The 14,643-nt window shown below is 32.3% G+C and overlaps 1 protein-coding gene and 1 long non-coding RNA gene across 3 annotated transcripts; both read left to right on the top strand.

The window, feature by feature from the left end:
* The first annotated feature begins 3,519 nt into the window (after positions 1–3,519).
* Positions 3,520–6,792, top strand: LOC127831705 (omwaprin-b-like). Its single transcript, XM_052356735.1, has 4 exons — positions 3,520–3,734; positions 4,083–4,140; positions 5,085–5,252; positions 5,762–6,792. Exons 2-4 carry the CDS (start codon positions 4,083–4,085, stop codon positions 5,848–5,850), a joined length of 315 nt encoding a protein of 104 aa, XP_052212695.1. The 5' UTR covers positions 3,520–3,734; the 3' UTR covers positions 5,851–6,792.
* Positions 6,793–11,306: 4,514 nt separating this feature from the next.
* LOC127831706 (uncharacterized) lies at positions 11,307–13,438 on the top strand. 2 transcript variants are annotated; one of them, XR_008026464.1, is made up of 4 exons: positions 11,307–11,382; positions 11,596–11,653; positions 12,472–12,609; positions 13,267–13,438. It is a non-coding gene; the product is annotated as an uncharacterized LOC127831706 (long non-coding RNA). The 2 variants fall into 2 exon arrangements; XR_008026465.1 differs by lacking the exon at positions 11,596–11,653 and having other exon boundaries at positions 11,338–11,382.
* The last annotated feature ends 1,205 nt before the right edge of the window (positions 13,439–14,643 follow it).

The following is a 14,643-nucleotide window of genomic DNA, read 5'->3' as shown; positions in this document are numbered from 1 at the left end:
GTTCTGACTAGCAGTTCTGTCCTAGTGATACATTTGGCGTGTCAATGCTCCTATATAGTTAAGAAATTTAACCATACAAATATATATCTTTCCTCGTACAGAATAATGGATTGTCATTGCTCAGGCACAATCTGACTATACTTTTTCAAAGTAGGTGTGAGGCTCTTCATATTAAGCTAGTAATAATAAATGACGTTACGAATGTAAACACGACGATGCTTAATGATAATCAAAGCGCTGTAGGCACTGAAGGCTTGGGGCTAGGTTTAGTGTGTCGTAAAATGCATTTACGATGTTTTGTCCGCATTTATCCCTGTGTCTGAATTTATACGGATTGACCCTAGCGGTTAAGTGCAGAAGCTCAGAGACTGTAAGACTACATTGCGCCAAATAACACACAGAGAAGGTGTACCTTTGGTGGCGAAAAGTCAACCCGGATCTGCGTGAAGTGTAATGCTGGACTCCAAGACAGATGTTTCATATCATTTCATCGCCAGTGATAAGTGGAAATATATATTTCAGAATTCTTAGACAGGTGATTGGATTGTCATTAACATGCATAAAAACATACATTCGTGCATATTTGGAAGTAAATGTGTCATTACTGCGGGATGGACTATATACGAATATTGATATCTTACGTGTCTGGCGTCCCAAATTTGGGACATGACTAAAATTGCATAAAGCAATGATATTCCAATAGTAAATATCATTATAACGTTGTTTTATAGCATTATTATATAGTAACTTAAATTTTTAAATAAAATTGCAAAAAAAAGTAATTTGGTCATTAATGGGTTAATATCATATGTGTTTACCTTTGTTTTACGGAGGGGGGGGGGATACTCTCTGTTTATTTACACGGCAAATTTCCAGAGTTCAAAATACAAAACACATAATTGTATGCGATTTAATTACATCTATGCTTTCATTTAAAGGCCACTGAACAACAGTATTCATGATAAAATGAAACCAGTTCGAATTAAAGAACTTAAATTATTTATTTCCTAATACCTTTATTTATATTTATGGTTAAAATCAAATATAATATTGCTTTGCCGAACGTAGTCCACTTACCTTATTTATTTCCAAGTATGCATCAGCTATCGCAGTATTTGTATTTGTGGAGTTGTGGCTTTTACTTTGAGTATGGAGATTTCAATCGTCAACAAACACATGCCGTGAAAAGAGGATTCGTGGTTGATGACAACGAGCCAATAGCAACGGGCCAATGAACATGTCAACACGATATATTAAGTAAATAAGGATACGAATTTAATATTTTCTATGAAATGAATCAATATAACGAGTTAACCGGAAACGCATTTACTCTTTGCTATGAAATGAATAGCATGATGAGCCCATAACATGTTGTTTTATTTGTTACGGAAAGCAAACAATATTCATATAAATATTGCAGCTATGTCTCCAGAGTATAATAACAAACTGCATCTTAACGTGAAAATTGAATGAGTGAAAATACTGACTTTTAATAAAGGTGAGATTGTGTTTATATCGTTGAGTTGATAAGTTTAATTCTTATTCTAAAGATAATGCTATGTTAATACATATGTATTTATATACATAAATGTATTTTTATTAATTTGAAAATAAACTTAATAAATGGTTTTACATACATCATCATCATCATCATCATCATAATCATCATCATCATTAACATCATGATTATCATCATCATCAACATCAACATCATGATTATTTTCATCATCATCATCATCATCTTCTTCTTCTTCTTCTTCATAATTTCCTTGAACGTTCAAGTTGCTTGTGGATTTCAGGGACGATGTTGTAGGCTTCTCACGATGTATAATTACAATATATTCGCTGTACAATAACAAAACATTCAGGAGTTGCCTTATTTGTTCTGTCAGCTATACAAGCAACAAGTTTAAATGCTCAATGCTTGTAATTGTCATCCGCATTGTAAGTGTTTTAACATGACTATCTCCATTTGCAAGTTGGTAATGGTACGCTTGATTTATGTATTTGAGTTAATGATAAGTTAATTGATTTAATGATAAATATCAATGTTAATCACACAACTTTACGATAAAATGACAATACGCAGTTAAAAATCCCGTTTCTAAAAATAGTTTTCAATAAATTAAAATCAGTGTTTATAATGAATGTGTTGATTTGCGTGTTTGAATACATGATAAACATGATTTAATGAATCTTTAACATTATACTTAAATTGCAAACAGTGCCTCTTAAACAATTCGCGCTTACGTGCAGTGTCCGTTATTGTTTGCAATAAGACGAATGCACTGTTCATGTATTTTCCGATTGGATGTAAATGATATTCCTTCCCGAAACTACTGCAGATTGTGCGACTGTGTTTCTTACACGGTAAGTGACACTACATTGCGTTACTTATGATTAATCACATACGATGATTACTTATGATATATCATATAAGAATAATCATGTTCAGAACAGTTTTATGTCCATTATTATCTTTCACTCATTTAACAACTTTTCTAGATAAAGTCATTTAAAAAAGTTTACATACTATATTTTTTAAGTTAAACTGTCAAGAAACGGGCTGGTTCGTTAACACCGGTATACTGTTTCGAGCAAAAAAGCGATCATAGCGCATAATTTATTTTTAAATTTATACTTTCCACTGTGTTACATTCTTGTTGATAATAGATTGACGATGTGTAACACAATTGTTGATCGCTTGTCAAACAAAACCAGGATGACGTTAATCAAGTAAAAATCACTTTTGAATAATTAAACTTAATTGTTACTAAAACCAGTTCTGGATCGTATCATGTTATTGCGCATTAAAACATGTCACCGTCGTCATCGTTAATGTTGTTTGTATCATTTGTGACACGTATATGTCACTCAAATCAGCGTTAAGAGCTTTGGACCAGGTTGGTTTGAATTCAACTTGCCAATGATGCAACTCAGAAGTATGAAATCGTAGCTAAATAGACTTGGTCCACGAATCGTCATTTTTTCAACCATGTGACTCGTTAAACGGCGAAATGTAACAATTTGCATATAGTGATAATGATAACATAGTTTATTTTATGAGAAATCATGACTTAAAATCGATTAATAATTTCAAGCACAGGCAAGATAAACAATGGAACATGGGATAAATTGTGAAAAAAAAAACGTTTAAACAACTGACTTTTTATCGTACAATAACCAAATTTCAAAATGCAAGTCCCATAATTATGCAACATATGTTATTTGATTGTTCAAAATACGATCACCGTAAATGATGAAATGGAACCAGTTGTTATTACATTATTAATTTATTTATATAGTACGAAATTCATGTTATGATATTTATGTTTAAAAATAAAATATAATTATACTTACGTAACGTAACAGCTTCCAAGTATGCATAAGCCATGGTAGTACTTGTATGTGTGGAGTAGTTTCTTTAATTTTTGTGTATGGAGATTTTAATCGTCGACAAATGTCAAATGCCGTTAAAAACGGATTGGATGGTCGATGGCAATGAGCCAATGACAATAAACTAATTTAACAAGATATAACAAGTAAACAGGATACGAATGTAATCTTTTCTATGAAATGAATGATATAATCAACGCCTAACTCTTTGCTTTATTGTTTGCGTAGAGCCAACAATATGTTTATATAAATATTACATATGCGTATGTGGAGTTTAATAAAAAGCTGCATCTTAACGTGAATACTGAATAAATTGAAGAGTGCATTTTGGTATAACGGTAAGATTACATTGATATTTGTGCTATGATAGTTTCATGATAATGTAGTGATACTACTACTATTAATTTTACTAACCTTGCGTTTTATTAATAAAATAAAGGTATCGGATAGTTTCACAAATATATTATACTAATTTGATTGTTACTTATGATATGTATCATGCTTTCCTCATCCTTATCCTTATATTCACCCAAATCATCAACATCATGATCGTAATCGTTCACATCGTCGTTACACCAATTTCGCCACATCCGACTTTCATCATCGCTTTCATTCTCATGGTCATCATCATCTTTAAAAAAAAAGATTTAAGATCATTTAACAGTATTTCGCCGACTTGGTTGTAGATGCATCTGCTGCTGCGATTCGGACTGACATGTGTGTTTATTGTGATGTGTTCTACTGGTAAGTTAATTATGTAGGTAGACTTAAATATTTAATCAGCCCGTATCAGGCTTGTTTTATAAACTGATAAACCTCGATTCTGGGACAACACTTTCGATTGAAAGTAACGATTTAAGGACGAATGTATTTCGTGTCTTAGCCTTACCTCAGATTCTTTAGATCAATAAGCGTCCAATGCCATCGAGCTTATACAAATAGGTGAACACTAAAACGCCATTGGGCAATCACAATGGTGCCTTGTGTAGTAAAAACATGTATCCCTGAAGGCTGCGTTATCAAGATGATCGATTTGGAAGCGTTTATTGAAATCCTGTGTGTTTGTCGAAATAGTACTCCCCCGAATTCATTCCTGTTTTCTGATAGCTTATGCTTGGGCAATTGGAATATTCTGTGAAGTTATATAATATATTTGTTTAATTCAAATTTACCGAATAGGGCATGTCTCTATTTGAATTGATAAAATGCTCGAATACTATGACATAAAGAAATGGCACGAAAAAAGTGTATGTAATTGGCCGTTTCATAATTGAACCTTCTGGGAATTTGATTTAATCTTAACTAACCTGAACCAAATCTGATATCGAAACACCATCTTACTCAAGATGGCGACGGAATGTATGTTATATACGGATATTTTAAACAAATCAGACAATGTGGCCATGTCATTGTTCCGTATTTCATTTCAGCTCATTGGTCTGCTTGTCATATATGTATATTGAGTACTTATATTAAAAGCATTTACATTAAATATGTTCTTGTCAATGTTCTCTTGTAAGTAGATATGTACAATTAAATAAGAAGATGGTAATTAAAATAAAACATATGGCGGATATATTTAAAATTACACGTGAAAAGCCAATTGTGCGTCATATTGTGATATCTTTATCTATAGTCGGCAATGGATAAGTTAACGCCAGACTAGACGACAGACTTACTCGTTTCAGACAAATCGGGAACATGTCCACCCCTCGAAGGCGGGATTGAGCTTACGGTGTGCAAGTGGGATTGCACGTCCGATTATGGCTGCCCAGGTGAACAGAAATGCTGCTCCTATGGCGGCTGTGTGGACGTCTGCCGGACACCAATAAGTGCTTTATCCCATCCTATCCCAGGTATTGAAGAAATAACACCAAGTCTAATGAACGATACTTTATTCAAGCCTTGTAGTGACGCCATTTTAAGTATTTCGTTTTGTTCAGACTGTTTTATTTTTCCATTAATAAACAACAACATACTATTTCGATAATAATGGGATTACGATATAAATACTAAGCATGTTTTGAATGGGATGAAAATCTTACCCTAATGCCATTGCTTTTTGAATGGTTTCCTATGCTTAGCTTAATATACTGTATTTAATACTTACTTCTCATTCTATATATTTGCGATTCACTATTTCCGCCTGCTAGATATGTTCTAGTATTCTTACACAACAAATCAATAACAATATTACTATCACCATGATGCAATCCAAACGGCACAAACTGCACAATGCTTATAGTTTATACAACGCATACCTTTTGATTTAAATATATTTGAAAACTTCAATTTATTGTAAATCAGAATCACCATTTCTTTCGTTATACTCTTCTGTTTTTTTATCGCTTTGCTTTCTTTACAGTAAAGCTCCCTCAACTGTGTACTTGTGTATGCGTCACATCACCCTGCCCGTGCTGCCCCGACGGAAGTGTTTGGAACCAGTTAGAATGAAGACCAATGGGTTGACTAAGAGGTGTTGAGGGATTGTGTGTTTAATATTTGTTACATACAATACAATTTAAGAGCATATTTCGTTTTTCCGTGTGTGTTTTAGTTCCATATAACATCTTAGCTCACAACCATTGAACTTATTCGCAATACACATAATCCTTAGTAACAAATGCTGCTGCGTTTGCCCTTCGGTTCGACATAATTAAACATCATGGACTGAAACACGTTATCAGAACACCAAACATGCACCATGTTCTTTGTAGCTGGTTTTTTGTAGCTAGTCGATTAAGAAGGTAACATTAGTGATGTCTGCTTGTTCGTGTAATTTTGCAAGGTTTGGACACCGCATGTGACTCAAAATAATACATAATTTATATTCTCTCTAAGAAAACTTGACCAAACACGTGTGCGTACACTTTCGTCAATGATTAGACTGGGCAGTCAACACAGGTTTATCAGAAACGACACATTCCTTGGTTTAGAGAATACATCGTTATGAAAATTATTTTAACGAAAACCCCAGAGCAGATGAACAGTATCGTCCCTGATTATCCTCTTCGGATTGTACAGGCTAGTCTGGTACGACGATTTACCCACACGCATTAAGCCCGGTTTTCCAAAGTTCATTCTAACCAAATAAGTAACATAAGTAACATAAGTAACATAATTGTCCTCTAAAATTGTGTGGAATCGCGAGAAACTTAATGTGATACGTTACGTCGTTGAATTGCAAATTACGCAACAGTTAAAGTTTCATTTTTATATGCTTATATTGTTTTGAAGAAACAATTCAAGCACATGGTATTAAAAGAACACTTTACAAAATTCCGAACAAATAGACAGCACAAATAACCTTTTTTGTAATTCTCTGTTCATGTGTTTTTTGTTTTTTAATTCGGAAAAAGTGATTCTCCGTACTAAATAAATATTTTCTTCACTGTGTATATCGTACAATAAATATTCGAACAATATCAAATAGCTTTCGAACACGCATCATTGCTTGTCTTTCCGCTCATACCAATGCGGCTTTTCGATAATGCACGAAAGTTGTAATTACTTTTTAAAATTAGCATTTTTTGAAAGTGCATTAGTAAGAACGTTAGAAACATACTGAGTTAGTCGTATTTGTCAAACAGAGAATTCACTAACATGTAAAACACTATTTTATTTATTGTTTTTCTGTTGTTTAAGATAATGAATTATAAGTGATTTGAAAAAAGATAATTCACTGTTTTAAAACAGTGAACAAGAATCGTGAAAAGAATCGTTAAGTTTTACTGTTTTACTTGAACGCCTTTTTTGACGTCATGTTAAATCGAAATATACAATACAATTAAATTCAGTCCATATGGGTTATTTATTAATTATAAAGATTACACTACAAGAAAACACGTTGAATATATTGAAATACGTTAAAGGATCTCTGTAGACCATGACGACTGATAAACAGCGTGAATATCATTGTAACTGTCTATGTTTACATTTCACAGTCATTGTGATGTCGACCTTATTGCAACAACATCGGAGTCAATGGCTCGCTGTAAAAGTAGTAACTTATTAGAAAACTACAGCCATTAGTTGACATTTTCTCGAGCGGAACATTCAAATCAAGTTCTAACGGTGTTGTATTAAGTTGTATTTCACTTGAAGCAATACTTTGCAATACGCAAGCAGTATAGTTTTAAGTGTGACGCAAACACATTTCGATGGTTCTCAATGTCATTATTATAACGTCCGATATTAACAATGCAATTGGTTTGATTTAAGGCGTCACAGAAGATACACTTACTATTTGGCATTAAGTCTTTTAATTGATAATGTTTTGTGTTAACTTATTACATGCATGTTTAAAATTTGTGTTATATTAACTACTTTAACTTTAATTGCCTATGCATAGATTTGTTTTATATTCTGTATGCCCTTACTTATCTTATTATTTTGCCACACATCTTCAAATTTGTCTACAATTCTACGTAAAATTCAAACTCGGATAAACATAATAAACATTCAAACAAATTCACATTAAATGCACGTTCGAGGTTGTATATTCAAACCAAGTGGCGATGTTTGTGATGTTTCGTAAATTAATGATTATGATTGATACTTATATAGAATCGACACTTTATTCGGTTGATATAATGTTGTGATATTCCAAATTTGGCAATCGTTTAAACCGATTGAGTATGATGTATCGCTTTATAACATAGTATGAATGTTAGGCTACTTTTTTTCTTAATTGAACTTGTGTTTAATTTATTTATTTACTAATTATACAATTAATTTAAATTCAATGAATTGTTTTAAATTCCCATAAGTTATATAAATTTTAATTCCGCAACATGCGAATTAGAAAGTATTGGTATGTGATAATTGCGATATCTATCAATATAATGACATTTTCTACCGAAAGGAAACGATAAAATTATCATAATATGTTCCTAAAATAAGCTAAATCAGTTTGTTCCCGATTGACTTACGTTACGACAACTTAATTTAAATAATGCACTACCTGGGGCTTTAATGACCTTTGGTTTATTTTTTTTTATTTTCTTAATGAAGCTCGTTTGGTTGAAATATCAGCGAATGCAACTTTATAATCTAACGAAGTGCTTCAAAAGACAATCTCCCTTATCCTTGTTATACATAAATCACGCTCGGAAAGTTATCTCAATTTAATTAAATTCATTCTTAATCAGTGGTATGAATCAGGCATTTTGGAAGTATGTGATTTTACATACATATATTTATAAATTTATACATAAAATGATATGCGATATTCCGTCCGTCCGTCAAACGACTCTGTGCACAACATCGCCTTACCTATATATGCGAGTTTCCAGAATACTAATCTTGACGTGTTACACTGCATATTGTTGAGAACGTCCTGAATGTGCTTTTAAGAGTTATTGCTCTGGGTTTAAATGTCGTGACGTCACAATGTTTTTGCTCGCGCGTGGGTTTTCCCATATTTAATATTGAAACACAAAATACTCGAAAACTAGATGTTTTAGAAACAGTTCAACGAATGCTGAAAATGTGACAGGATAAATAGAATAATAGGTTGGTGACGGGGATGGAGAATGGTTATCTGGCTCGTCGGAGGATCTTAAGGCTCACCCGATAAATTCCTCCGACTTGCCAGATAACCATTCTCCATCCCCGTCACCAACCTATTATTCTTTATATAATAGGCGTTATTGCCGTATATTTAAAAAAATACATATAAAAATCAGGCGCCTGTGGCGTGGTATACAGTGTCTGCGCTATCTTAATTTAACATAACATGTCTTTATGTTGTTCATCTTGTTTGTCGTTTGAGATTCGTTTTAATCGGTTCAAACTAGCGATGCTTTGCAATGAGCGCAAAAGGTGCAGACCCCAGTTTTAATTATAGTTAAATTGTGTTATATTTTTACTGTCCGCAATTGTACACACACTACGCTACATTACTTAAGTTAAGGACCAACGGATGTAAACAATAATACTATTTTCTAAGTTTAATTATTAATACATGTTATCACATACGTCACCAAATACAGTTTTTAAAAATTGTAAACAAGTAAATGTAAAAACGTTCTAATTAATGTTGAATGTAAGCTTTTTAATGTTTATGTTATACCCATTATCTGCTTGATTAATTGTGCTATCTCAACTCGTTTATGTTAGATACTGTTATACAACACTTAAAAGGTTCATTCGATATTCTTCGACGTCAAAAGACGAGGAAATTACATGATTACATAAATAAGCTAACTTGCTAGGACTGTTAATTTGGAAACAGTTAAAATCCTATTGTAAATTTGATAAAGAACGCGCTGACGAAAGTGTGGTTCTATTCTGTTTTATAAATAATATGTTTCATATATCACCACTTGATACGGTCGGATGACTTTAGCTTACTGATAAGGCGAACAGGATACACACGTAAATGGTCTATTGTTATGAAATGTGACCAGATTGGACCAGAGCCGAACATTATTGGTATACAACCACAACATGCCCGTTACGGATAAACAAAAATTGAAACTCCAGCTGCACCAGCAGGGTGAACTCTGATTACAGCCTATGCTATTTAGCCAATGTCCCCTGGATTAAAAGGCTTCGCCTACTGTAAATATGCAATGCCATATGACACGGTACTTGTAAGTCTATATAAGAGATCCACAATTTTACTGAAAACAAAGGATGCACATCATGTTTTTGTCCCATTGGTCTAACAACGTATGATACGTTTATCATTTTTAAATTAATTTATTATATTAAAGCATACACAATTAAAGATAATCATGTTCAGAACAGGTGTATGTCAATAACTATAGCTCACGCATTCATGTTTTTTTCAAAATGTAATCATTTGCAGATATAATAAATATATTTTCAGATAAAAAGCAATGCCTGGAGTCGGAGCGTAAATCCGAAATAAGAATTTTACCAGGATGGTGGTCATTACAAGTTGTCACCGATTTAATAAAACATGTTTTTGATGTTGTGCACGTTGATGTCACATAACTCAGGTTAAGTGCTTCGTACCATGTTGTTCTGAATACAACTTGTCACTGAGTTTAACTGCGCAGTATTTACGTGCAGTTAAATGGATTGCTAAGATGTTGACGAAATTATCTATATTTGGTCAGTCATAAGACAGATAAATGAAGTTGTATAGCGTACAAACTTCTCGAACAAATTGTAAAAAGATGCATTAACTCTATTGCGATTTACCTATATAATGATTTATTTGATAGTGTGTACCTGTTTATACACTCGGGCAATAAAACCCTATTTCTTTTAATCCGATAAAAAATCAGAGTGTAATAAATCAGCTACATAAATATATATATATATATATATATATATATATATATATATATATATATATATATATATATATATATATATATATATATATGATATCATAACACATCAATGCATGTTAAGGCCCCTGATCGCAGAACAGAGTGTTATTCGTGTTAACATGAAACCAGTTGTAATGAAATAACTTTAAAGTATTCCTTTTGCAAGAAATGAATAAAGTAACAATTATGTATATAAGAACAAAACACTTTTCTGAACATAGTTTACTGACATCATTTATTTCCAAATATTCACCACACAGTCTTTGTTTACAGAACCTTAAACAAATTATAGCAATTTATAAAACCGATGCAAATGCATTTTGTCGCTTAAGATTCATTAGAATCGAGCGCTACTAATCATGTGTGGAGACGTGGTATTATATCTGTTTATTGGGGTTATCCATCGTTAGCATAACACATGCCGTGACAACAGGATTTATAGTTGAAATGAATTAGAATATAATGTATAACGAATACAAAACTAGATAAAAACATGTAAACAGGATACGAATCTTAACTTATATAAATAAATAACACAAAAACTGCATAAGATGTTGCCTTAATTTTGGCGGTGGGCCAACAATATTCAAATAAATATCACAACTGCGTCTCAAGAGTTTAATTACAAACTGTACTTCACGTGTATACTGAGTAAGTGAAAGAGTGACTTTTGATAAAGGTACGATTATATTATATCGTTGCTATAATAGTTGTATGATATTTCTAATGCGCGTTTTAATACTAACAAAATGCTAATGAATATTAGTGCATAGTATGGTTTAGTTTATTTATATCATTATCGCTACCATCAACATCATCTGAATCATCTTCTTGTTCTTGTTCATAATAATGTAATCATCATTTAAACCGTATTTCGCTGGCGTGTTTGTAGATGCATATGCTGCTGCAATTATGTCTGGTATATGCGCTGATTGTGGAATGTTCTGCACGTAAGTACATATTGTAAATAGCCTTAACTATTTCATTAACACGAATTAGGCTTGTATTTTTCATTGATAAGCACCGACAACATGACAAAACTTCCGATTAAACATTATCTGACACATTCTTGTATTTTCAATTCTAATACGAGCTATATTTTATTATGTAATTCTGAGAAACGTGGCGACTATTGTGTATGTGTGTGTTTGTGTGCATGTTGTTAAGTCAAAAAACAAAACGCGTCTAACTGTGTAGATAAATGTAATACGGATATCATATTAGTGTAGACAAAAAAAATCAACGAAAATTACTTGTGTTTTGTAAATTGTAGTGCGTTTTCCTTTTGACAGTATCGTTTTTATTTTATTCTAAATAATGGACAGGTACGTGTGGGATTATGCGCGAACAAAATCAATATACAATTTAGAAAATAACTATGCTATTTAAAAATATTTATTTCTATTCTCTAACTCAAGAACAATATCCTTATCATGTAAGATGAACAAAATTAACACCGAACACATTTCTTTCTTTTTTTTCAAACCTGAAAACACATAGTTTTGGTACATACAGTTTTATTTAGATGTGTATTCATGTTTGCAAAGAGTTATTATACAATGCACAATCTATTTCTTGTACCAGTACGCATTTCAGAACGAAACATTGTAAATACTTTTATTTAATATAATAATATCATGGCAATAAAACATACATATTTAAATTTGTAATAAACTATGTATCCGCCATATTGTGATCGATCCATCTATACATGTAGTATGCAATAGATTTTGTACGCCATCCTTGACGACAAACTTACTCGTTTCAGAAAAACCGGGCGCATGCCCACCTGGCGGCATAAGAATTACTGTGTGCATGTCCGATTGCGAGACCGATCGTGATTGCCCCGGTGCACAGAAATGCTGCAAATATAGCAGCTGCATGTTCACCTGTGAGAAACCAATCTGTACGTGTTAAAAGTGGCACCTACACATTATCTGTCTTAAATACAATTATTGATTTTGTATAGTTTATATGTAAAAGGACTTTAGGCAATTTTTAAAGAATATCGTGTTTAATTCCCTCTTAACAAATGCATTGAAAAGATAACACCCGTGTAAAAACGAAGTTTTAATCCGTCTTGTTAAAACAGCACAGACGAACAGTATAGTGATGTTTTTGTTTTCGTTTTCTTATTGCTAAGACATTTTCCTTTGTTCATAATTTGAACTTGATAATAATTATCATATTAACGAATTCAAAATGCGATTTTAATGGGATAGTATAATAAAAAAATAAGAGTTATCTGCTTTTCACGAAAACTGAAACTGTTTTAAAAGTTCGTTGCATAGGTTTCCTACGCCTACTTAAAATCTCATCTGCATTCAATAATTACATTGTATTCATTATATTATAACAATTGACGCCTGGTGGGAATTTTCTAGTACTTATGTACTCAAAAAATCATTACAATATTAAAACAATGCAATCCAAACAGCACAACATCTCAAATAGTTTGTATACAAAATCCTGCTTGCAAAAACTGCTTCATTTCTTGTTAATTGAAACGAAAGAGTTTAACCAATATTTACGTATATTTTATATCCCGTTGCTTTTGTTATAGTTGGCAAGTATCGTCCAACAGGACGTCCGTGACACCACCTGTTTAGCGCTGCCTGATACGCGGATCTGGATCTCTTGAGTTCAATTAAAACAATGGTATCAAACAAAACGTGTTAAGAGTTTGCGTTTAACATGTCTCACATAATTATTATACAATTAAAGGACGAACATTTGTCTGTGTGTGTTGTTGTTCAAATACTATCTTAGGTAACAACGTTCAGAACGCATCATATCCCTAAGAACATACTAGTAGTTGCGTCCCTAGTGCTATTTTCACAACAACTTTGACTGATACAGATTCTCAAAACATCATAGGAGAATATTTTCTATACATATGGAGCAAGTTGATTTTGATTGTAACATTCGTTATGTATGTTATTTCGGTCATTTTTTGTCTATATTGCTGATAGAGCAATGTCGGCTTTTTCAATGTTTGAATAGACATATCATAAAGGGACCATTTCATGTTTTGGTAAATTGACAATACAAATATTTAAGATTCGCAAATTTTCGTTGTAGTTATGATATTTGTAAGGACACCTGTAATACTCAACATTAACCATGCTCTAAAATATTCATTATATCCATCTTTTGACGATTTAAAAACCTGATTATTATCAAGCGTTGCAACGCGATACGATTGAATAATTTTGAGAGTTAAGGTGTTGTCGTTAGATTGTGTGACACTACAAGGATTGCTTATATCAAGTATAAAATACATCACTGATTGTATGAGTACGGATGTCGGCTGGTCTAAGCGTTAGCCTTTTACTCCAGAGTTCAGTGGTTCGAGCCCAGTTGGTGGTTACTTTTTTTCTTTAATTGTATTCTATTTGTTTACGGAAGCTTTTAAGATTTAATATTCACATTTATCAATATAAAGCAATTAATGACAAACTTTAATACATGCCAACATCTGTGAAAAGTTCCCTTTAAGTGTATGGATGGTAGAAGTCAAACAGTGTATTAACTGAGGCAAAGTTCATATACTGATGTCATCGTTTGTATACACAGTGAATTCCCTAGAAGTTATAATTATTTATTTATTATTACCTGCCTTTCTGTGTTTTGTTTGATAATTCTTGTCGATTTAAAAACGATATATCACTATTTCAAACAGTCATAAATAACAGTAAAGCAAATTTAAAATGTACAGTTTTATATTGAAATGGACTCCTTTTTATTATTATGACGTTATTCTTTCAGAAAAATGCTTCATTTTTACATTTTGAACATGTATAAGAAACGCAAAACTTTGGAAAAAGATTTAAATGTAAAGTCTTGTGTTATTTGTTTTGAGTATATTATGAAGTTATACTTACTCGTTATATTGGGAAGTAAATAGTCTCACTCTTTGCTGCTCTACTGATGTCCATAC

The sequence above is a fragment of the Dreissena polymorpha genome, chromosome 5 (assembly GCF_020536995.1).
Source record: "Dreissena polymorpha isolate Duluth1 chromosome 5, UMN_Dpol_1.0, whole genome shotgun sequence".
Classification (NCBI taxonomy): domain Eukaryota; kingdom Metazoa; phylum Mollusca; class Bivalvia; order Myida; family Dreissenidae; genus Dreissena; species Dreissena polymorpha.
The sequence above is the reverse complement of the archived record's forward strand: the minus strand, read 5'-3'. Positions and strand labels throughout refer to the sequence as shown.